This window comes from Triplophysa dalaica, chromosome 10, assembly GCF_015846415.1.
Source record: "Triplophysa dalaica isolate WHDGS20190420 chromosome 10, ASM1584641v1, whole genome shotgun sequence".
In the NCBI taxonomy this organism is placed as follows: domain Eukaryota; kingdom Metazoa; phylum Chordata; class Actinopteri; order Cypriniformes; family Nemacheilidae; genus Triplophysa; species Triplophysa dalaica.
The window spans coordinates 527,596-552,320 of NC_079551.1; the positions used below are offsets into that span (position 1 = coordinate 527,596).

Genomic DNA, 24,725 nt, shown 5'->3' on the forward strand with positions numbered 1-24,725 from the left:
GATTTTGCCCCTTACTGACCCCCATAGTAGGAAAAAGTACAATGATAGTCAAAAGTGCCCCAGAACTGTTGGCTGTCCTACATTCTGCCAAATGTATTCAGTGTTCAACAGATCAAAAAATAGATTTTCCCTGCGATGTAATTTTTGTAATGCTCAAGTGATTTGTGGAGTACAAACGAAGCCAAAACAACGAAGCTGGTTGACGTGAAAAATATGAATGTCTTTATCTCACCAATTCTCATAGAAACATGTCCCGGAAGTGAATGACACGATATGATACAAAGTTAGCCTTTCTTGATAGAGATGTGCCATCTGTACAAAATGCAGTGATATGGAAGACTGCAGAAAGAGAAAAACCCCTTTCACAAAGATAACAAACGTCTGCATGAAATCCAGAATCGAAACATTGACATCATTAAATTCATGGCAACACTTAAATAGATTTGTACATAAAGACACTAGTAGAAATACTCGTTCTTGCATTAAATAATACCGATAGCTCGTATGCAGACAAGCTTAAACCAGTCATGAAAAGTAAACCGCTGTAAACCCACATCATGCTCTCTCTACACAAACTGCGGTGTTGATTTCGAAGTATTGCTCAAGCCATCACAATATAAAACACATCAAGCCAAACCATCTTCTGACTGAATCATTTGGTACTTGAAACATCGTTCTTAACAAACCTTTAAAATATCTAATATCACTAAAAGCATATTTAAAAATGTCTGAAACATCTCGCAAGCAATAAGTACACACATACCGCAACTTAAAGAGATAAATAAAGAGTCTTTCAATAACATCAATAACGCTGAAACGTGTCGGTCAAAAGGCAGGAGACGAGTCCTGAAGTGAGCATATTTAATAGCAGGTATCATATCCCAGCATGCAGCGGGACAGCGAAGCGTCGGCTTGCATTCCATTCCATTAAAACACACTGAAATACTACTGAAACTCTGTGAATAATCAACTTATTTACAGAAAACAAAGAACACAACGGCTTTGGACAGACAACATCTGTGACGCTCGACACTAAAGCACATGCTCGGGTCCATCTCACCGAGAACGTGTCCAGGTTACATTTCACCCCAAAATGAAAAACAAGACTCTTACGTATAAAGGAAGTGAAGCCGTTATCAAAACGTTTTCTTTAAGGACTCTTTTATCGTGATATGTCACATTGAGCTGCCAAAACAGAAACTTTTTGTTGTTCATTTTACACTTTACTTTCTTAATGTCTTCATTTTAAGTTAAGTTTGATAATACGTTCCTGCTTTTGTTCAATTTTGGAACGTGATCTATACATGTTCTTGGTTTTTGTATGTGCTTTGTAAACATGGTTAGCCGTGGATTATCCCGCTTATACCATGGTTCTTTGCTCAGTTAAAGCTTTTATCGATGTTTACGGTGTCATTTTAGGTCAAATAGGTGAAAATGATCAGTGAATGTCAGTTAATTTCATATGTTATGAAAATGACTGGAACTACCCGTGCATTAAAGGGTTTTAACAAATGGCTAGCTGTGGATTATCCCGCTTATATCATGGTTATTTGCTCAGTAAAAGCTTTTATTGATGTTACTGTGTAATTTTATGTCAAATAGCTGAAAATGATCAGTTAATACCAGTTAATTTCAAATCAAGTTGACTGGAGCTACCCGTGTGTTAAAGGGTTTTTATGCACACTTTCCAGCCAATCAGAATGGAGGATTCAAACAGACCATGGTATAATCAAGTATCGACCGTAAAGCAGCCCGGACGTATCAAGCTAACATTCAATCCTGCGTCTTTCTCAAGCGTCTGTCTCAAGCTCCGTTCAGACGAGTGCTCCAGGCACTGTTGGGTATCAAACCCGGCAGCAAATGAAAACATTCAACAAAGCTCGAAAGAAACAACCAAACTGTCACAATAAACGTTATTCTCTCTTAGCAGGGAAGCTTCCGAATGATGTGTCTCCACATACGTCTGGGTTTGGCACTAAATCCAAGTGAACGAAGTCGAATCTCCGCTGCGGTTTCGTAGTTCAAAACAAAGCAGGTCCCGTCCTGTTTTTCAACAAGCGAAGGTTTTTGACGGCAGCAGAAGGAATTTTCTTCTTCGATATTTTTCAAATACAAATGTGAAGTTAAGACAGTCAAGTCATTCCAGATGTGCACAAGGTCGGGGGTTAAGACACGTCTTCCCATGATGCTCTGCTCTCAGCTGGAATGCACTTTGCGAGAAATTTGAGAGCGAGAAAACATCGGGAGAGAGCCGGCGAGGGACGTGAAGATGGCGGCAGTGATCGAGAGGACTTGGATTAAGACCGAAGAACGAGATACAGCAACGATAACGCGATCCAGAGCAGAGCTCTGATTGGACAGTGGAGGGAGTGGGCGTGGCCACACTCTGAGGGGTTCTCCTAAGAAAAAGAAAGGCACACGAAATCAACATTCAACATTCAAAATCAACATTTGATTTAGCAAACAATTCAACGGCAAACGTTAGTCTTGTTTCTTGAGCAGCGAAGAACATTTATATTAACCAACAACACTCTAAACGAGCCAATCAAATGGTGCTTTTACCTCAGCACTGTAGTCGAAACAGCTGACGGGACCTCTCCTGTAGCGTGCAGAGTTCAACACCTCACACGGGTTCTCTTCTTGAGCTGAGCGAGAAACGTTAAGGACATCAATCAATCAAACACACATGACACGCAAAGATGTCTGAGAGCAGGGGATTATGGGATGGAAGGATACACTTTGTTCGGACAGGAAGCAGTTTCTCGATCTCGCAGGAGCTGCAGGGAAGCGTCTCGGCCACCACGAACAGCAGGTTTGTGTTTTCTATCCGCTTGGCATGAAACAACCTGTCAGAGAGAGAGAGAACGGGTGAGTATTGCGTGTTGTAAATGACACGGACAGACAGACGGATGAACAGACAGACAGACAGACAGACCTGGAGCAGTTTCCACAGTCCTGCAAAATGTTGAACGAGTTTGTGGTGTTGGTGAAGAAAAACTGACTGTAAATTGTCACACAACTGCTGCTGCCTTTAGTCTCAGAGCTCTCTGCAAACTTGTCTGATGACACAAACACACATCAAAATACATTTAATTTATTATTTTATAATCCTAATCCTCCATAATTGTTCTTAATTCGTTTTTTCAAGGCTGCACGTATTGAAAAATGCTAAACGAAATTCAACCGTTATTTTTTTTAAATGTCATAAACATAATATAAAAAACTAAAACATATACTATATAATAAAATATTATTTTAATCTATATATATTTATAGTAATATTTCAAAACTGAAAATTATATAACCAACATACATCTTTGAACTTTTATACATTACCTTTTAAAAGTGATAAATCATTCAGCTATAGCAAACTATTATAATATTTTGATAGAACAATAATTTTCTAATGTATTACAGAAAAATACTATAATACAAACACAACTGTACTCTATAAATACTTCAAATCTAATTAACATCAATCATTATTTAATATATTATTTGATTTACTGTCAATGTTGTTCGAGCAATGTGTGGGACAAAAATTGATCCTTTTCTATGGAGCGGCGGAAGGGACAAAATTAAATGATTCGGCAAAACTAAAAAATCGGAAGTTTCTCGTGCTGATCACTTTGTCGTATACAATACAACCCGGATTCTTCCCCTACATAATAGCCTATGCAGTATTAATAAGCTAAGCAATGAATTTTGCTTTTTAAAAGATATTGTCTTCATGCATTAATACACGTTGTGCATGTTTTACGTCAAACATGCCATGATCCGGTCCTCGACAGGGACCTGACAGTAACATGTCTTTTGTGCTCGTTGTGTTTTGTGTGGAAGCACATGGCCTTTGTTTTCACTGCGCCATGTGCTCTCCTGTCATGTGTCTTGGCCCCGCCCCTTTGTTTCCCGTAATCTTCCCTTTAACGTTTCATTCCCCTCACCTGCCCAGTGTAATTATGCCTTGTTAGTTTCCCTATTTATGCCCCTTGTCTTCAGTCCTGTGCTGGTTCGTTTGACATTTACCCAGTGTCCTAGTCTGTCTTTTTCTTGCTTTGCCCTGAAATTTAGAGACCTTGTTTTGCCATCAGTTTGGTTTTTACATTTTCTCCCATCATTATTTATTGAAAAGAGTCTTTATTTGCAACCTGCTGTATGCATCTGGGTTCTTTCCTGTCAGATTGATGACACAAACGTTTCAGAATCACCATGTGCCAATTTATTTCCAATTCCACATCTCTTGGACAGTATCTACATTTAATTTAAACGGGCGCCATCTAAAGGCCATTTTATGCATAACAGGCACATTCACAGTAACTCATGAGTGCGCGAAACATTTGGCGTGTGCACGAGAAAGTCTTCTTATTTTTTTATTTTGCCAATGTCCCTCTCGGGGCTCCGTATTTCTTTATACGAAAAGGGAATTCTTATTCTTGTTTTGATTCATGAGTGAATGCTGAGCTGAACCTGATGTTAAACAAAACTCAAACCTGAGGCGAACCAGCTAGTGTACATGAACCCGTACAGAAACTGCTGCAAAATGGACCTGAAAGAGAACAGCCGCATTAGACACAGCAGTGATCCTCAAACAACTAAAAATCATCAAAATCACAGACGTCTCACCACGCGGCTGCGGACGTCCACCAGGCCAGATTGAGAACATCAGCGATGGACGGCTGATAAGACAAACATGCATTATTTCATTTGAATCAAACTAACAGCATCGTAAATATTTCTTGTTATCGTCTTGCAGGAACGACTGAAGTGTCTCACCACGTAGAAGTGTCTGTGCGCGGCGCCCGTGTGGCTGCTGGCCGTGGGGTCACACGCTGACTGAAACTGGAAGGTTTGGTGGCGGGCGTAGATCGAGTTGTTATAGAGGGCGTACATCAGGTAAGGATCCACCTCACCGAAAAACAGTCCCACCTGAGCGAGACGGAGAGAAAGAGCGTCAGCACACAACCTCACCTACTGACAGTCTAACAAACAAATTAAAGACGTCTCACCTTCTTCCAGTGATCTCTCTGATTGGACATCACCAAGAAACCTCCATCATCCAGAAGATAACACAGCAAATCCTGCAACACACACACACATCACTCGACAACATCACATGACACGTAGAGATGGAGAGCGTGTAGAGATCATGCGTGTGTGTTCATACATCACTGTTCACTTCACAATCCATCTCACAGGATCTGGACGGGCCGCACTGTGCAATACAAACAGGAAGTTAGATCATCGGAGCATGAGAGGTTACCCATAATTCCTCTCTAACAACTGTGTCATACCTTATGTGAAGCCTGTCTGCTGTCTGACACGTTACTGGCCAGAATCTTGAACTTGTCCACCCACGCCTCTAAATCCAGCTTCACACCAACCACTGAAAACAGAACAAGAGACCATAGATGCAATGCCTTCCCATGTTTGAAATGCTAAAAATGTGTTTATGCAAATATTTCGTTTAATGTCAGAGAGATAAGCATCCTTTGTAGAGTCGGACGGAATATTGTTCATGAGATGTTTGAGAAATGAGTGGTTTCAAGATGTCAAACATGATTTTCTTTATATTAATTTAAAGTCATATGGTGCAGTCTTTATAAAATTTTGTTCCTTAATAATTCTCATTACCATTTAAAACGGTCAATCTCATAGCTTGTTCTGCTCTTTACTGCCACAATGTTTCAGTGTTTCGTGAGAATAACACACCTGCTGGTTTCATGGTCTTTCCTCCGATCACGACTTCCACAGCGCTGGTGACCAGAATCCCCACCGTTCCGTTCTCTGACATTAACTGATCCTCCATCGCTGCACACAAACACCACAAATCAATCACACGTCACACAGTCAACATGAACATTATTATCAATGTCAGATGTCAGGAGTCACATGTGCGTATGGGAGCTCTGAACATGTAGCCCTTGTTGTCCAGACTGCGACGGTAGAAGTTTGAGTTCAGCGGTTCGGGATCCTCGTCCCATGACTCTGCCGCTCTAAAACACACACACACGGGTTATAAACGACACACTTCACTACACAACACAACACACTCGTACAGCAGGCCGTCACTCACATGTTGGGGTAAACGCGCGTGACGCCTCCGTTGGTGGATGCGAACAGAGCCAGAAATCCATACCTGTAGAGATCAGATCCATCATCTCATGAACTCAGCGTTAAAGTCCCAGTGAAATCAAAAATGACGAGTCATTGAATTCATGAAATATTGAAGCGTTAATAGTAAATAGTTGATCAATGTGGGTCGTTCTCTTTCTTAAATTCATGTGTTCTCATAATCTTCAGTTAAAATCTAAAAAAGCACTTCCTGAAATGACAATTCATCTCAGATGACGTGTGTTAGACGGCTTGGGCGGAGCATCTGTTAACTCCTCCCCTTCAACCGTCAGTCTACTGCCAGTGCCGATTAAAAATGCGATTGCTGTTTTTGCACATCCAATCAATACGCAGTGAAAAATGTAAGCCACGCCCACTATTTTTCTCATTTGAAATTCCACTTTACTCAAAAACGTGTCAAAATACTGAAGTGAAAACGATCGCAACTTCCTGTTCACGGGGACTTTAAGTAAATGAATGAAACATCGTCCCGCTGTGTGTGAGCTTACGTGTTGAGATCTTTGTTCTGCCAGACGCGTGTGGCCAGCTGCCAGAGGATCCCAGAATCCATGATCAGATTGTGAATCAGACCCTGATCACCTGCGTCGACAACAACAACGTTGACTTTTGTCTTTTTGTCTAAAACATATGGAGGATGTGTAATATGTAGATATAGTGTACTGAAGTATTGTTACTCACAGTCCTCAGATTCAGGTGTGATCTCCACCATCAGAGATAAGAAATCGGCCAGAAACTGTGTGTTATTCCCCACCATCTGCAAACGCTTACAGTATTCTCTACAGACACACAACAGCTCTGTGTTTACACTCATACACAAACACTTTAAAAACAAAATCACTGTGTGTGTTTGTACCTGGGTGCTAGAAACACATGACCGGCAGACTCGAAGGAGTTGGGCAGCAGTGATTGTAAATCTGTCAAATAGAAAACAAAATGAGATTAAATACAGATCTGACACACAACATCATCATTATAAGAGGTTTGTGTGTATTGTGTACTCACACTGTAGTTGTAGCATGACATCACTGAGATCAGCCTGTATGTAGTATTCACTGTACGGAGGCAACACCAGACCCAGACTGCACAAGACAACATCTTATTGAGTTTAGTGATGTGAATGCTTCAGGTGTGTCTCTTCTGATGATGTCATACCTGTAATCTGTGTCATTGATGGGCGTCCAGGTGTACACGCGGACGACATCATCAATGTAGCGCTGTGAGAAAAACACTTTAGCTGTTTACACACACACAGTTTACACAATACACTGGTCTGCAAAAGGCGCTGGGATTAAAAACCAAGATGGGACAATATTTAAAAAAAGAAAAAATATCACTTCACTTTAGGGACTTAACACACATATATGTAGATCACAAGACATTTCATTATTCTCTGACATTTATAGAAAGTCATGTCCCACATGTCACACATGTCCTACTTTAATATGACACATTGAACACGCACGGACATACACACAAACACACATATACACACACTTACCGATAGACACACACACACATACATACCGACACACAGACTTACCGATAGACACACACACCCACACAGAAACACACACACACTTACCGATAGACACACACAAACGCACACACAAACACACACACACTTACCGATAGACACACACATGCACACAGAAACACACACACACTTACCGATAGACACACACACGCACACAGAAACACACACACACTTACCGATAGACACACACACGCACACAGAAACACACACACACTTACCGATAGACACACACACGCACACAGAAACACACACACACTTACCGATAGACACACACACGCACACAGAAACACACACACACACTTACCGATAGACACACACACGCACACAGAAACACACACACACACTTACCGATAGACACACACACGCACACAGAAACACACAAACACTTACCGATAGACACATACAGAAAGACACACATACACATACATACCGACACACACACATGCATACATACCGATAGACACACAGACACACACACTCTTAGCGATAGGCACACACATACATAAATACCCATAGACACACACACACACATACATACCGATAGACACACACTCACACAGACACGCACGAAAGCACGCACACAGACACACACTTAACGATAGACACGCACAAATATACAGATACACACACACACCTCGTTGACAGATTTAATGAGTGTTCTGATGGTCATGTTTCCTGTTCGTCCATCAATCATCTGCCTGCGAATCTGAAAGATAAGAAGTGTTGAGATGTCAGTGTGTCGTCTGCTGGATGAAGATTAATGATTCACTTCACATCAAGATGAATTCTCTCATCCTCTCCTCAAACTGCTCTTGATGAATGAAGTGCTGCTCGCGCTGACATGAGGATTTATATCATTATAAATGATCAATAAACAGAAAGAAGAGAGAACTGTAGAGACAGCAGTAAATTAGACATTTTACTTTCATTTAATGTGCTTTCTATGTACATAATGTCACGTTTGTAAATGTCTTTTGATGGGACATCTTAACATGTTTGACCCACCTCTTGTTTGCTGTTGTCCTCTACTTCTGCGTCCAGAAAGTCCAGCGTCACCGGCTCGGGTAAATCCTCCTCCTGTGATGAGAACATCCATCAGATCAAACTCACCACACCAGTGATCTTCATCCCAAACACAACAAACTACAGACGGTTTCATCTTAACATAAACAAACTGCACCAACTGAGCTTCCTGTACACATTCACAAAGAAAAAACTGTCTGAAGATTATTTCTGATAACATCAAAAGAAACTGAGAAGAAGCGTTACTTGGCTAAACCTCTCTCTCTATTATTTTGAATTTTAACTGCAATACCAAACTCAACCACTAGATGTCAATGTACCAAAAGGTTTTATTAATGCGACAAAGTTAAATGACCCATTGAACAAATTGTATATTAATAAAATGAACTTACAACAAAATTAAAAAAATCTTTTATTTAATACAATAATTATTCAGTAAAAAAATAATACAAAATAATATTAACATATTAATATAGTTATATTATTAGATTTGCATCCCTAGGCTGCGTGCTTCATTATCGTTACACACAATAAAACTCAATCCTGACGTGTGAATGTGATAATAGTGTATGATGTTGTGTATGATGTTGTGTGAGATGATAGAAACACAGTTCACCTGTGGCTGTAGGTTTGGATGGAGCAGCACGTATCCGTTCGGGTCGATGGCGAAGATGTAACCGTTAGCTCCGAGCTAAAACACAGACACATAATATTTACTCCAGTATACTCCAATCATACATGAAAACATGTACAATAATAAAACGACGACAAATAAGACACAAATAATATATACATTTTTTATCATTTTTTTTGTATTTCTATAGCTACCTGCAGTATGCAGTGTATGTTAAAGTCCCAGTGAAATTTTATAATGCGTCACATTACGGAAGTAAAACGATCGCAACTTTCGTCTCACAGGGACTTTAATCAACACACCTCATGCAGTGACACCAGAGAGCCCTGACTTAAAAATGGGGTGTTACCCTGTACTGAGGCGTCAGTCTCTTCAGCTCATCCAGATGAACATCCACTCCCATCACACCTAAGATCAGCTGATTCTACACACACACAAACACACAAATGAGACACGATTGAGAGCAAACGAGTGTGCATCGCTGCTAAACACCGCTCACCTGTGAGTTTCCATCCACTGTGAGATTAAAGACGGGCATCGTACCGGTCACCACCAAACCCAGACCCTGTCAACACACGCGAGGTCACTTCAGATGGACTGAACACTGATGTGTGTGTGTGTCAGTGTGTGTTTTGGGCGTGTGATGTCACACACATATGTTCACAGATCTGGGGCGGGTGGAGGCGACACTCACCAGCGCGTCCTGATAGACGTTGGTCCACTGCACCTGTTTGGCGCTCGGGCCTGCCAGAACCATAGGGCGACCCAGCACGTCCAGATATTCCTATTACACACACACACATTTAACACAAACATACAGCACAAACACAATAGTGTGTAAAGTAACTCACCTGGGTGTTAATCCGTATTGCACAGATGGAGCGGATCTCAAAATAGAATCCTGGCGAGAAGGAGAGAGAGAGTCACGTGTAATTACTGTATTATTTAAACCTGTGTCACTGTAACACCATCATCATCATCATCATCATTGCAGCAAGGGCAGATGGGAAAAATCCCACAATGATCTCAGGATTCATGTGCTGTAAATGAGCATCTGTCTCTCCCTCACCCTTATTAGCGCATGCGATCCACTGCAGCGGCGTGACATCGTAATTGTGCTGCCCCACTGAGAACGTGAACACACGGACCTGCGGAGAACACACGACAGCCCATCATTAACCCTGACAATGAGACGGGACGTGAGGACGAGAAGACGGTAATTATGAAGAACACAGAGCTCCGGATGAACACAGACCGGGGAACAGAGAACCGCGTTAGAGAATTAAATCTCACACAAAATAAAATGTTTTATACTCACATACTCAGCAACAATTCATTCATATTATTAATTAATTACTGATATTATTTAAAAACATAATATTTTTGTTAAAATGTATATGTTTTATTTTAAAAATGAAATATATTTATTTTTTCTTAATTTTAATAATACAAATATATCATGTTTTTTTTAGAAATATATTATGTTTTCGAGTAATTTTTGTTTTTAAATTTAAAAATAAAACAAAAATGGAAAGATTTAATGTAATTAACTTAAAAAAATTATGTAAATTAATATGAAAACTAAAATATAAAAATACAAGTGAATTTGAAATATTAATGAAACATCTATAAAAAAATCCAAATCTTATATAATGTTCACTCTGTTTATAAAAATAAATAAATAAATGTTAGCAATGTTTACGCTGTTTATAAAAATAAATAAATAAATGTTAAATAATGTTCACTCTGTTTATAAATATTTCTTTGTATATATTTTATTGGTAAACTTGTTATAAAGCATTAGTCAGAAGGTATGATGAGGTGTTGATGTGTCTCAGACCGTTTTATTGGGATAGTTGTAATGCTCAAAGATGTCCTGAGCTCGGTCCTCTCCTCCGTCCGTGAATAACATGATGATTTTATTACAGTTGGCTCGGGGAACGTTTGTCTGCTGTAAACGAGAACAAGCAACAAAAGATTGAATATTTCTCAATATGATCAAATATATCATATTATAGAATACGCGCCAAACTTCCCGTGGTGTTAAAACTCAAGTACATTCTGATTGGCTGTGATTGTTCTTTCAGTGTAAATAAAGTTATATAATCGTGTATAAATCAAGACATAAAGTGGAATTGTGGGAAGGAAAGAGGCCGCTGTGACAGACTCACATTAAGCAGCTGATTGAAAGCGAAGTGAAATCCAGATTTATAGTCTGTGGTTCCTTTGGCCTGCATCTGCCCCACAGCTTCTTTAAAGATCTTCTTGTTCCGCACGTTTGCCTGAACCAGATGCTTGAAGCAGGGAACCACCGCCTCCGCTTTCTCATTAAACTACAACACGAGAAGAACACATTCAGACATCATGAACTGCTCTTTAAGATCATAAACTAAATTATAAAATATTAGATTTGTATAATTCTGTAATTGTTAGCACGTGACATCATGTATGAGCTCTTCTACCCTGGCCACGTTGACGTAATCGTCATCAGAGAGCGTGTCCAGCATTTCAGTGACGGACGCTTTGATGAGTTTCAGTGTGAGACCGCTTACACTGCCGCTCCTGTACACAAACACACACTTAATACACACTAATGATGACAATAAACACACACTACACTACACAACACACTTACACGTCCACCAGTATCACCATGTCTTTAGGTGATGAAGCTCCTTGAATGTACCTGAAGAAAACAGACAAACAGAGAGTTTTGTGGCAATATCCCATAATAAGTCTTACTGTAGCTTAAACTGTCTATATTGATGAAGTCGCTGCAAACCGGAAGTTGCGATCGTTTTTACTTACTACCTATTTCCGAGTGAAACTGAATTTCTAAATAGTGGGCGTGGCTTTCTTCTTTCTCTGTGATTTGATTGGATGTCTAAAAACAGCCCTTGCGATTTTAAATGGAACTGGCAGCAGACTAAAAGATGAAGGGGAGGAGTTAACGGATGCTCCGCCCTTCAGTCTAATGTATGTCATTTGAGAAAGATAGTCATTACAGGACGGAAGTGCATTTTTCGATCTTAACTAAAGATTATGAGGGACAAATTTTAAAAAGAGAACTTTTTACATTGATAAACTATTTACACTAAATAATTTGCAATATTTAATGAAAAAATAAGAATCATAATTTTTCATTTCACTGGGACTTTAAACATAGCCGCCAATATCCTCTTAAAAACAAAATGGAACTCCTACCAGCAACTATGAATATAAATGTTATACTTATTTATCAACAAGATTGAAATACTATGTGATCTGAATCATCTTCTCTGAATCGTTTTGTCAGTGTCTCTTTCATACTCCGACGAATTTTATTTAGTACAGTTCTTCAGCAATTATATAAAATTACCTTAAATTTATTTAATAAATAAATCCCCAATGCGTGGTGAACAGCATCAGTATAAACGAACAGTAACATATAAAATAGTAATTTACCTCATAAATATAATTTCGATACAGAAATCGCTAAAAAATTATGAGCGATAGAAATTTACATTCGAAGTGATTCATTGACTTCATTCAGTGAACGACTCATCTGACGGATTCGATTCCACAACATCCCGTTAAACAGTCATCGAGTCTTTCCAAACGATTCACCAAAAGAACCGTTCAGAAGAGTCACTTGTTCGCGATTCAAACCGCGTGACGCTCGTGAGGACAATCGATATAAATACACGTATCTCTTCGACATTATTTTGTCTTCAGATTATATTGCGTTTAAATAAAGACTGTAGGCAACACTAGAACATTTATATCGAGTTATAAATGTCTGTCGTCTCCATAGGTACACAACGAATCACACGTAAAACACTGTGCTTGAATAATTGGTCGATTTGGCTCCTAGTCCCGCCCCGCAACGATAACTGGCCAATCACAGCCTACCAACAGTTCATGCGAAAACATAAACGGATATTTCATAAATTTAATAATATATTAATATAATTAATCTAAATAGAATTTAACAGTTTGAAAAATCTGACAATAATATTTATATATTTATTACAAATACAATATTTATATTGTTTTGCATTTTGTAAACGTACAAAATATATCACATTTTGTTTTGCTCTTTGAAATATTGTTCCAATGTAAATACATTATTATTAAATAAATAATGTGAGATTAATATTGATATATTTATGACAAATACAATATTTATATTGTTTTGCATTTTGTAAACACATAAAATATATCACATTTTGTTTTGCTCTTTGTAATATTGCATCAATGTAAATACATTATAATTAAATAAATAATGTGCGATTTGTCAAGTTTAGTGAAGGTGAATGTTCTCGAGCGGGTTTACCAGGGTCTCCGTCGGACATCGTAAAGGTCGATCTTATCTGGAGCTCTCCAGGGAGCCGCTAAACAGAAAACATCACGTGAGAGTCTGTGTCACACACAAACTCACATAATATCTGATGCACACTACACAAAACCTCGATATCTGACTGGGCTTTACCTGGATAGTATCTGGTGACCCCGGTGGCGCTCCCGAACGCCTGCCAGAGCAGCGATGGATCATCTCTGCTGTTCTCCATGAAAACTCTCTCTAACGCTTGAGTCCAGCTGAGCTCATTCAGGATGACGGGAGCTGAGAGAGAGTGTGTTTCATGAGCTCACACTTTAAATCAAACACACTTATTTACTCAAGTCAGGTTCCTCACCTCCTTTATAGATGTCTGTGGGGATCTGTACGGCAGTGTGAGAGTAATTCACGTGGTTTTTAAAGTTTGCGTCGTACACAAACTCCAGTTTCAGTGACTGAGTGTCCATGTCTTCACCATCCTGTCAGGAATAAACAACTCCAAAATAAGTTAAAATAATACTGACAGTTTTATTCTGGTCAACAGTGAAGACATTTACTTACATAATCCATCTCTGCTTTAGAGTTGTAATATTCAATATTCTCCTCCTGAAATAAACACACACATTGAGATGTTTCACTGGTTTGCAGTGTTGTGTAATGTTGTGTGTATTGTGAGGTGAGAATAAAAACAGATCTGACCTTGATTCCATCCTGCCACTGATGATCTTTCTGGAGACGCTCCGCTTCACTCACCAGTTTCTACAACACACATCAACATTACACACATTACAACACTGAATGTGTATTCAGGTGAGTGTATATATGTGTCTATGCGTTCAGTTGTGTGTGTGTGAATGTTGCCAGTAACTTACTGTAGATTTAAATGTATCTGATTTATTGGCAACAGTTTGTTCAAAGATACATTAATATTAAACATTTAGAAGTCTTCATCTTTACAGAAAAAATGTGTGTATGTGTTCAGTTGTGTGTGAATGTGTTCAGTTGTGTGTGTTTGTACTCAGTTGTGTGTGTGTTTGCGTGTGCACGTATTTATTCAGGTATGTGTATATACGTGTGTGTGTGTGTGTGTATGTGTTCAGGTGTGTGTATACACGTGTGTGTATTCAGTTGTGTGTGTGTATGTGTTCAGTTGTGTGTGTATGTGTTCAGTTGTGTGTGTATGTGATCAGTTGTGTGTGTATGTGTTCAGTTGTGTGTGTTTGTACTCAGTTGTGTGTGTGTCTGCGTGTGCACGTATTTATTCAGGTATGTGTATATACGTGTGTGTGTGTGTGTGTATGTGTTCAGGTGTGTGTATACACGTGTGTGTATTCAGGTGTGTGTGTGTGTTCACCTCTAGTGCTTTGCGTTTTTTGGCCAGCAGTCTCTCGATGTCTGCAGCCACTTTCTCAACGATGTCTCGTGGATTATTTCTCACCAGACTGAACTGTCTTCTCTTCTCGTTGTAGATCTGAAACAACACAAACACACAATGAACTCCACAAACTGAACACATCCCATAACCATAGTGTCTTTAACTCTGAAATGATACAGCTTTCATATAAATTCAACGATGACGTTTAATACAGATCATCAGAAGAAGGTTTGACAGCTTTGTGTGTGTGTGTGTGTGTGTGTGTTTTTGTGTTATTAATGGCCTTCACTGAGACATGTGTGTAACTTCCTGTCAGCAGTGACATGTTACAGTTAAACTCAACGTCTGACTGAAGACAAGCTCCATTAAGCAGTAAATGACCTCTGACTGAACAACAACACCAGACGTCTACAACACTGATCAATACACACAGACACACACACACACACAGTGTGAACAGAGAGAAAGAAACGTAACCCTTCTCTAAACACTCTGTGATGGAGGATGAGGTCAGAGGTCAAGCGTCAGGGTCAGAGGTGTGTATTTATGTTTCTCTCTCATAATAATTCACACATCTGATGTTGTGACATGATCAATGTGTTACAAAAGTGTGTAGAAATAAATCTGACACAACATTTAATTGAACACAAAATCAACACAAATAATGACAAAATAACACATACTGTGTTATAGTATAACCACGCACACACAATGCATTATTAATGAACACATCCTCGAGAGTGCACTGCTTTACTGCACTGTGGCATTCTGGGTAAATGAATAACCATCTGTTCATCTGTCTCTCTCTCTCTAAATACAGACACACAAAATCAGGTTTGTCTGACTGATGACATCAGTGTGATCCAGTGCACACAATAATGAGCGCACACTTAACAGGGATGCTGAAAATGTTGCACACACACACACACACATTGTCTTACCCCCTTGAGTTGTTGAGCTCCGCTGACGTGCTGCAGGACTCTGTCAATCTCCTGTTCAATGCGCCGGGCCCAGTGCATCATCCTACACAACACACACATAATACAACACAACTGTTACACAACACAACCTGTTCCCAACACAACTGTTACCTAGTGCACATAAAACAACCATTATACAACATACCATACACAAATGATACACAACACATCCAATACACAACACAACTGTATACAACACACAACACAAACACAAAATGTTATATAAAACACAACACAGTTGTTACACATTGCACAAAAAACATTATACAACACAACATGGACGTTACACAGCACACGCAACACAGATGTTACCCAATGCAATTATACAACACAACACAACACAAATGTAATACAGCACAGACAACACAAATGTTACACATTAGACAAAAACAACCATTATACAACACAACACGAACGTAACACAAAACAAGTATTATACAACACACAACACAAATGTTAAACACCACATACAACACAGATGTTATATAGTGCCATTATACAACACAACACAAACATTCCAAAACAAAAATGAAATACAGCACACACAACACAAATGTTACACATTAGACAAAAACAACCATTATACAACACAAAACGAACGTAACACAAAGCAAGTATTATAAAACACACAACACAAATGTTAAACACCACATACAACACAGATGTTATCAGTGCCATTATACAACACAACTGTTACAACTCTTTTACCCCACAAACACAGCACCAGTTATATACAACAGTTACACAACACTACAATAACATAACATAACAATAACTCAACTCCACACAATCAACAGTTGTGTAACACACATAGCACACATGTTACATCACTGTGTTATTGTGAATTTCTGATATGAACATAATATATACTGAATGCTGTCTTAACAAATCAATATAATGAATGTACAGAAACAGTTTACACTACACACACACACACACACACACACACACACACAGTGATCGATTACAGTTTTTCTCAATTGTTTACACACATTTTCTGAAAGCATGCCTCATATTCTCAGAACTCTACACACAAATCCAAAAAAACACACACAATGGGCAAAACCCTTCAATTCTCCTGCAAAATGAAACTTTACATTCAAAACAATGTTATTTCTTCTCAAAATGGGATTTTGTTTTTAAATGACACACACAAAGCATCATATGTGTAGACATTTATAAGAAGCAGCTGAACACTGATGTGCTCAATGTAAAACACTATGATGAATGTAAAACACTTCTTCTTCATTCATCATAATGATTTAAGCCTCTTTTGGGTTTAGTGTCACACTTACTACAGACAGTACAAACATAAATGTGTTGTTTACAGTTTTTCTCAATTGTTTACACACAAATTCTGGTACTTCAGACACAATGACCACAACATGTAACTCATTCACCAACCCCCTGAACCAATTCTGCTAAACTACAAGCACAGTTCCTGCTTTACACTCAAATTGCAGTTCTATAAAACACTTTTTTCAAAACACTACACACAATTCTCTGCTTTTGGCACAATTTTCATGCAGAAAATATCTTGTTTTCACAAGGAACACACTGCCATTCAAATATGCACACTGACTCATCACAAGGGCAAACACCCGTCACACAGTTTTACAATTAGCAATCAGAGCTTTAGCATAAAAAGGCAACAGGTGAGCTCTTCTGTTTTGGAGCAATGGATGCCAACATTGGAAACAGAGGCAGAGCCAGAGGAGTGAGAGTTAGAGGAGGAGGACGGGGAGGACGAGGACGGGGAGGACGAGGAGGACGAGGAAGGCCAAGGACTGTAATCTCTGATGAGATCCGAGCCACTTTGGTTGATCATGTGGTCAACCATGGTCTAACAATGAGGGAGGCTGGGCAAAGAGTACAGCCACATTTGAGCAGGTTCACTGTAGCATCCATCATCCGGACTTTCCGAAATGAGAATAGGTAAGAAATCTACTCTCACTAGAAAATTGCAGTACTGCAAATCAATACAGTACTCAATGAGTACTGTTCTGTAGGACTGTAAAAATTCTGCAAATTATGTTTTAAGTATTTAGGAAATGTATACCTACATTGTATTTACAGTATTTTACTATTTGTTTGGCAGAACTGAAAGATTACCAACACAAGGTGGTCGGGAACGTGTTCTGTCTCCTGAACAGGAAACTGAAATCATAAACATGGTCCTAGAAAACAACGCCATAACATTACGGCAAATACAAAGAAAAATAATAGAAAACAATGACATGTTTCAAAATATTGATAGGGTAAGCTTATCAACACTTGACCGTGCCTTGCGCAGAAATCATCTCAGGATGAAGCAGGTCTACAGAGTGCCATTTGAACGCAATTCAGAGAGAGTCAAAGAATTGCGATATAACTATGTGCAAGTGAGTCCCACAATTGATGCATACTCTCAACACTGTATACAGTAAATTATACATATTTCAATATTGTAATCATAATGATTGTGCTTCACAATATTGACCACTCCGTGTCTATTTCTGAAATTGTCATGTGTGTTTCAGAGAGTCCTTGAGCTAGAGGTGGCTGCAGTGGAGCACCAGTTCATCTTCATTGATGAGGTTGGGTTCAACCTCACAAAAAGACGAAAGAGGGGAAGGAATATCATCGGCCAGCGTGCCATTGTTGAAGTCCCTGGCCAGCGCGGAGGGAACATCACAATGTGTGCAGCGATTACCCACCACGGCGTCATCCATCACCATGCTACCCTTGGCCCCTACAACACCGCCCATCTGATCACATTCCTTGACACCCTACACAACACACTCATTCCACCAGATCAGGTAGATGGCCCAGAGCAGCTCAGGTACGTTGTTATTTGGGACAACGTAAGTTTCCACAGGGCTGCTCTGGTTCGTAACTGGTTCACTGCCCACCCACGCTTTTTAGTTGCTTATCTCCCTCCATATTCTCCATTCCTCAATCCTATTGAGGAATTTTTTTCTGCCTGGAGATGGAAAGTGTATGACCGAAATCCACAAACGCGTATACCTCTTCTCCAAGCAATGGAGGACGCATGTGGAGATATAGCAGCTGATGCTTTCCATGGCTGGAATCGCCATGCTAGGCGATATTTCCCCCGCTGCTTGGCCAGGGAAAACATTGCTTGTGATGTGGATGAGGTGCTGTGGCCAGACCGCAACAGAAGAGAGGATGCAGCATAGTTTTTTTTGTTTGTTTTTTACTGTAACTGTATACAGTAAATTCTTCTGTTGTTTTGTATGTAGTGTATGTGCAACTTTGTGTTGGTTGGGAATGGGATGTACACTGTGTACATTGTTTTTGCGAGAAAAATAAAATAAAATTTACAGTAAAAAACAATATTCTCAAATATTTTACAACACACTCATGTTTGTACTCTGTGTAGTAAGTGTAACACTGAACCAAAAAAGGCCTAATTCAATTAAGTATTTTACATTCATCATAGTGTTTTACATTGAGCACATCAGTGTTCAGCTGGTTCTTATTAATGTCTATACAAATGATGGTTTGTGTGTGTCATTTGAAAACAAAATCCCATTTTGAGAAGAAATAAGATTGTTTTGAATGTAAAGTTTCATTTTGCAGGAGAATTGAAGGGTTTTGCCCATTGTGTGTGTTTTTTTGGATTTGTGTGTAGAGTTCTGAGAATATGAGGCATGCTTTCAGAAAATGTGTGTAAACAATTGAGAAAAACTGTAATATTTGAGAATATTGTTTTTATACTCAGAACACACAAATACACTAACATTTATTTTATTTTTCCCACAAAAACAATGTACACAGTGTACATCTCATTCCCAACCAACACAAAGTAGCGCATACACTACACACAAAACAACAGAATAATTTACTGTACACAGTGTTGAGAGTCAGCATCACTTGTGGGACTCACTTGCACAGTTATGTCACAATTCTTTGACTCTTTCTGAATTGTGTTCAAATGTCACCCCTTAGACCTGCTTCATCCTTAGATGATTTCTACACAAGACACAGTGTTGATAAGCTTACACTATCAAGATTTTGAAACATGTCATTGTTTTCTATTATTTTTCTTTGTATTTGCCGTAATGTTATGACTTGTTTTCTAGGACCATGTTCATGATTTCAGTTTCCTGTTCAGGAGACAGAACACGTTCCCGACCACCTTGTGTTGGTAATCTTTCAGTTCTGCCAAACAAATACTAAAATACTGTAAATACAAAGTAGGTTATCATTTCCTAAATACTTGAAACATACTTTACAGTATTTTTACAGTCCTACAGAACAGTCCACAGGCAATACTGTACTGCTGTACTCATTGAGCACTGTATTGATATTCAGAACTGCTATTTTCTAGTGAGAGTAGATTTCTTAACTATTCTCATTTGGTAAAGTCTGGATGATGGATGCTACAGTGACCTGTTCAGATGTGGCTGTACTCTTTGCCCAGCCTCCCTCATGTTAGACCACATGATCAACCAAAGTGGCTCAGATCTCATCAGAGATTACAGTCCTTGGCCCTCCCTGTCCTCCCTGTCCTCCCCGTCCTCCCTTTCCTCCTCCTCTTACTCTCACTCCTCTGCCTCTGTTTCCAATGTTGGCATCCATTGCTCCAGAACAGAAGAGCTCACCTGTTGCCCTTTTATGCTAAAGCTCTGATTGATAATTGTAAATCTGTGTGACGGGTGTTTGCCCTTGTGAGGAGTCAGTGTTCATATTTGAATGGCAGTGTGTTCCTTATGAAAACAAGATATTTTCTGCATGAAAATTGAGCCAAAAGCAGAGAATTGTGTGTAGTGTTTTGAAAAAAGTGTGTTTTAGAACTGCAATTTGAGTGTAAAGCAGGACCTGTGCCTGTAGTTTAGCAGAATTGGTTCAGGTGGTTGGTGAATGAGTTACATGTTGTGGTCATTGTGTCTCAAGTACCAGAATTTGTGTGTAAACAATTGAGAAAAACTGTAAAACATCAAAACACAAAAAACATAGTCTCCATCACACAAAAGCAGTCGGTTGTGTTAGAGAGAACTGTGCGTGCAGTAACATACCAACCCTGCAGTCTGCATAAATATCATCTGTTACCACGACAACAACATCCCAATATGACCACAGCTCAACTGCAGTGATGTTTTATTACATAAGTGCGGGTCATTGACAAACTCAATTAAACCATTCACAAAAACACACAACACTTCATTAGAGACATCACAACACGTCCGAAGATTTCATCAACAAAAACAACAGAATTAACCTGAAACACGTGAACAATATTTGTGTTTTCACACAACATCAGACATCTGTTTAAGAGCCGTAACACAAAAATAACCTTGTCTAGATGTTGTGTTGAAAACATTGTGTTGAACTCACCCCCGTGTGTTTTCCAGGATCTTGACATGTGCTTACTAGGTAAACTGGTATAAAGTTACAACTTTCTGTGTTAAAATGTTTTTACAACATGAGTTCATTTCCACCGTCTAAAGTGTCGTTGTTGAGTTGAGTTGTGTGTTTGGATGACATCTGATGAGTGTAGTGTGAGTGAAAACGCACACGTTTTTCATCACACTCATGTTTTCGCTGTACACACACACATGCTGTGATTTAGTGTGTTTAGCAGCATGTGTTGTGCAATATGTTGAGGTGAGAGTGCATCAGTGTGAATGTATGTGCGTCTGTTTGTGTATGTGTGTGTGTTTGTGTGTGTGTTTGTGCGTGCATCTGTGTGTCAGAGAGTGATTTAGGTGATGTGATGCACTCTCAGCATCTGATCGGAGCATGCCCAAGAACACACACACACACACATGCACGTACGCACGCACGCGCACACACACACACACACACACACACACTCACACACATACGTGATGAGATCCTCCCTGCAGTATATTACCTGACACTACACACTCCCCAGAGAGACAGAGAGAGAGAGAGAGAGATAGAGAGACAGAGAGAGAGAGAGAGAGAGAGGGAGAAGGAGAAAAAGAGAGAGAGAGAGAGAGAGAGAGAGAGACAGAGAGAGAGAGAGAGAGAGAGAGAGAGAGGGAGAAGGAGAGAAAGAGAGAGAGAGAGAGAGAGAGAGAGAGAGAGAGAGAGTGAGAGAGAGAGAGAGAGAGAGAGAGAGAATAAGGAATGAGGGGCTGCTGTGACCCATATTCACTTTCACAGTGAGATTAAAGAAGAGAAAATGAAAAGACAGCGGTCAACATAAACACATCTCTTAAACTTTTCATTTAGATTTTGTATACTAGGGCGCAAGAGAAATACATTAAAATAACAGTTTTGTCATGTAAAATAACATGTCTTTCATCATTTACTTGTATATTTGCAGCTTATTCTGTATTTGAACCGTTTTTACTGTATTTAAAAAACATGAAAAATCTTTAAAAACAAAGCCCTGAAAATTATGTTTTTTTAATAGTTTATGTCATCATGTTTTTACCTCGATTTTACATCTATTTCTCTTATTTTACATTTGAAACCTGAAAAATCTGTCAAAAAACAGTCAAATTAAAACGGTAAACCAGCAACTGTAAAATGACAGTATGTTTACTGTGCATATCTGTTTTGTTTTCTGCATGTTTGGGTTTCTCAATGTGGATTTAAATCAAATTGCAAAATAAAGATTGACTAGGACGATATGTTTTTTTACAGAAAATGACTCTTTATGTATATGTATAAAATGTGCATGGCGTCTGAAAGCTATTTTATAGAAACAAGATGTAGATCATGTCACTTCCTGCACTCCGTCCACTCATTTCAGCCCCGTGTGTATTAAATGTTACTATGCTTTCAAAATATGCACTTATTTATATCACACTGATAAAAACACTGAAATATTTCAAACGGACGGACAGACAGGCAGACAGGGGGAGAGACAGTTGTGACAGTAAGCACTTTGTGATGTTGTGGGATTATTGAACCAGCCAGTAAATCTCATCACTGCTGTCTGTCTTCCAGAAAACACGCACACACAATTTACCCTTAACACTAAGTGATCACGTGTCACAGACTTTCAGCAAACTATTGTATATGAAGACAACGAGACACTTCATAAAGTCAAAGACTGAAACACATCAGAACTCAAGTGAACCCTGATACACAGAGACTGTGTCATGTGTGGTGCTGATGCTGATGCTGGTGATGTCGGTGTGATGCTGTGAGATGCTGATGCTGCTGTGATGCTGATGATGTTAAGATGCTGGTGTCTCTTACGTGTAATGCTGTGGAAATGTGAGCGCGTCCACTGCGGTCCACGATCCGCTGAACACCACCATCACCATCAGCATCATCCACGCGTGAGCCCATCTCGCCATTTTCCATGGAAACGCGTCACGCGCGCGGCAGGAATGTCCTCGCAGTGCTGCGCGAGATCAGCGCGATCGTGTATTAAACGCTTGTTTTTGCTGTAGAAGTCCAGATGAAGTGAAATGAAGTGATGTCGGAGGGCGAAAGATGCTGCGCGAGATGATGCCGACGTGAACGCGCGCGCGCTCGACACCCCCCACATCTGCGCGCGACCCCCATTCATTCCGTAACGCGCGTAGACGCAAACCTCGCGTTGTGCGGTAAACGTTTGTATTTATAGTTAAGGAGAAACATAACACGTTAATATCAGAATTAATAAATTAAATTAAATTAAAAACTGAATGAGTTATTAATAATAGATTATACATATATACGTAATATACGTAATTACTACATAAAATACATTTATATCTGCACATTTTGTTTAAATATTTAGTGATGATCGTGTGAACATTACATAAGAAACAGTTTCTGTGAAGATCAAATAGTAGAACACAGATGATCGATCACAGCAGGAAGAGCAATCGAACACAGAGCTGCATTAAATAGACCTTCGATATCTTTCTAAATGTAAATGGCTTTGTGTGAGGTGAGGTGCATTGAGGGCCAAATTCTATTCTTAAAAGGAAAAAGGGAAAAATTGTTATCCTAAGCAAATTTCCCATGGAATTCTTAGATATCAATTCCTATACTGCGTGCACACTTACAGAAGCCCTTATTGTGTTTGGCCCAGATATTCTTAAATTCTTAAATGATAGAACCTAACAGGCCAGGGCACCCGTTCAGGCAGCCAGGTGGACTGCGTGGAACAACGATTATTCTAATCCTAATAAGTATAATAATCACTGGTATAATCCTAAATTAAGAAGTAAAATTAGAGAGAAATGAACTGCTTACAACAGACATGATTTTAAATGATGATGGTAACTACGAGATGCCAAAACAAATGTCTCTAATAGTACAAATGACTCTGAATATTGGAGAAGGAAGACCACCAACATCCGTAATGCGAGACTATAACTGTTCGTATACAGGAGAACCTTTTCAAGGTCCTGCATTTTATGTAAATGCTCGTCCCGCAGAATTATGTGTGTGTTCCAAATCAGGCAGACATATAGTAGGAATGTCCGATTGTAGAAATGAAATTACTTTGTCTCAATCAAATAACGGACATCATAATTGTACCATACAATATCTCAATAAAACTACTGAGGGATTTGAATGTCCATTTTCACACTTAGACAGTTCACCAGGAATGGTGTGGGTTTGTGGTGAAACTGCATATTACCATTTAGATGCAGGGGAATGGAAAGGTTGTTGTTATGCTGCTATTTTGTCCACAGGAACTAGTATAATGAAAAAGACAAATCTGGCCACATCTCTGAATAGACATAAAAGGGAAGTAAAACTGCCAAATTATTATGCAGGCCATAAGACTAGTGATCCATGGACTA

At 39.2% G+C, this 24,725-nt stretch overlaps 2 protein-coding genes across 2 annotated transcripts; one reads left to right on the top strand and one right to left on the bottom strand.

Moving 5' to 3' along the window:
- On the bottom strand, positions 1-23,484 carry cacna2d2b (calcium channel, voltage-dependent, alpha 2/delta subunit 2b). Its single transcript, XM_056759052.1, has 38 exons — positions 23,179-23,484; positions 15,958-16,039; positions 14,996-15,112; positions 14,341-14,400; positions 14,203-14,247; positions 14,000-14,120; positions 13,795-13,926; positions 13,639-13,696; positions 11,959-12,009; positions 11,786-11,885; positions 11,495-11,656; positions 11,164-11,274; positions 10,393-10,471; positions 10,175-10,224; positions 10,018-10,107; positions 9,823-9,888; positions 9,673-9,747; positions 9,306-9,380; positions 8,672-8,743; positions 8,301-8,372; positions 7,285-7,346; positions 7,135-7,211; positions 6,986-7,046; positions 6,811-6,908; positions 6,621-6,711; positions 6,074-6,136; positions 5,890-5,993; positions 5,710-5,808; positions 5,292-5,383; positions 5,165-5,212; positions 5,007-5,078; positions 4,774-4,926; positions 4,624-4,676; positions 4,491-4,546; positions 2,936-3,059; positions 2,737-2,846; positions 2,563-2,645; positions 1-2,399 (listed from the first exon to the last, which is right to left on the bottom strand). The coding sequence occupies exons 1-38, from the start codon at positions 23,277-23,279 to the stop codon at positions 2,298-2,300; spliced, it is 3,267 nt and encodes a 1,088-aa protein (XP_056615030.1). The 5' UTR covers positions 23,280-23,484; the 3' UTR covers positions 1-2,297.
- Positions 17,378-19,487, top strand: LOC130430102 (uncharacterized). Its single transcript, XM_056759053.1, has 2 exons — positions 17,378-18,377; positions 18,516-19,487. Exons 1-2 carry the CDS (start codon positions 18,048-18,050, stop codon positions 19,173-19,175), a joined length of 990 nt encoding a protein of 329 aa, XP_056615031.1. The 5' UTR covers positions 17,378-18,047; the 3' UTR covers positions 19,176-19,487.
- Positions 23,485-24,725: the final 1,241 nt, after the last annotated feature.

What these genes read in the sequence shown, in the direction of transcription:
- cacna2d2b (XM_056759052.1), bottom strand. Translation starts at nt 23,279, where the DNA reads ATGGCGAGATGGGCTCACGCGTGGATGATGCTGATGGTGATGGTGGTG. An exon ending in ATCAATGACACAGATTACAG is followed by an intron (nt 7,212 to 7,284) that starts GTATGACATCAT and finishes TGTCTTGTGCAG; the next exon opens with TCTGGGTCTGGTGTTGCCTC. An exon ending in GTTTCGACTACAGTGCTGAG is followed by an intron (nt 2,400 to 2,562) that starts GTAAAAGCACCA and finishes TCTTTTTCTTAG; the next exon opens with GAGAACCCCTCAGAGTGTGG.
- LOC130430102 (XM_056759053.1), top strand. Translation starts at nt 18,048, where the DNA reads ATGTATACCTACATTGTATTTACAGTATTTTACTATTTGTTTGGCAGA. An exon ending in TGCGATATAACTATGTGCAA is followed by an intron (nt 18,378 to 18,515) that starts GTGAGTCCCACA and finishes TGTGTGTTTCAG; the next exon opens with AGAGTCCTTGAGCTAGAGGT.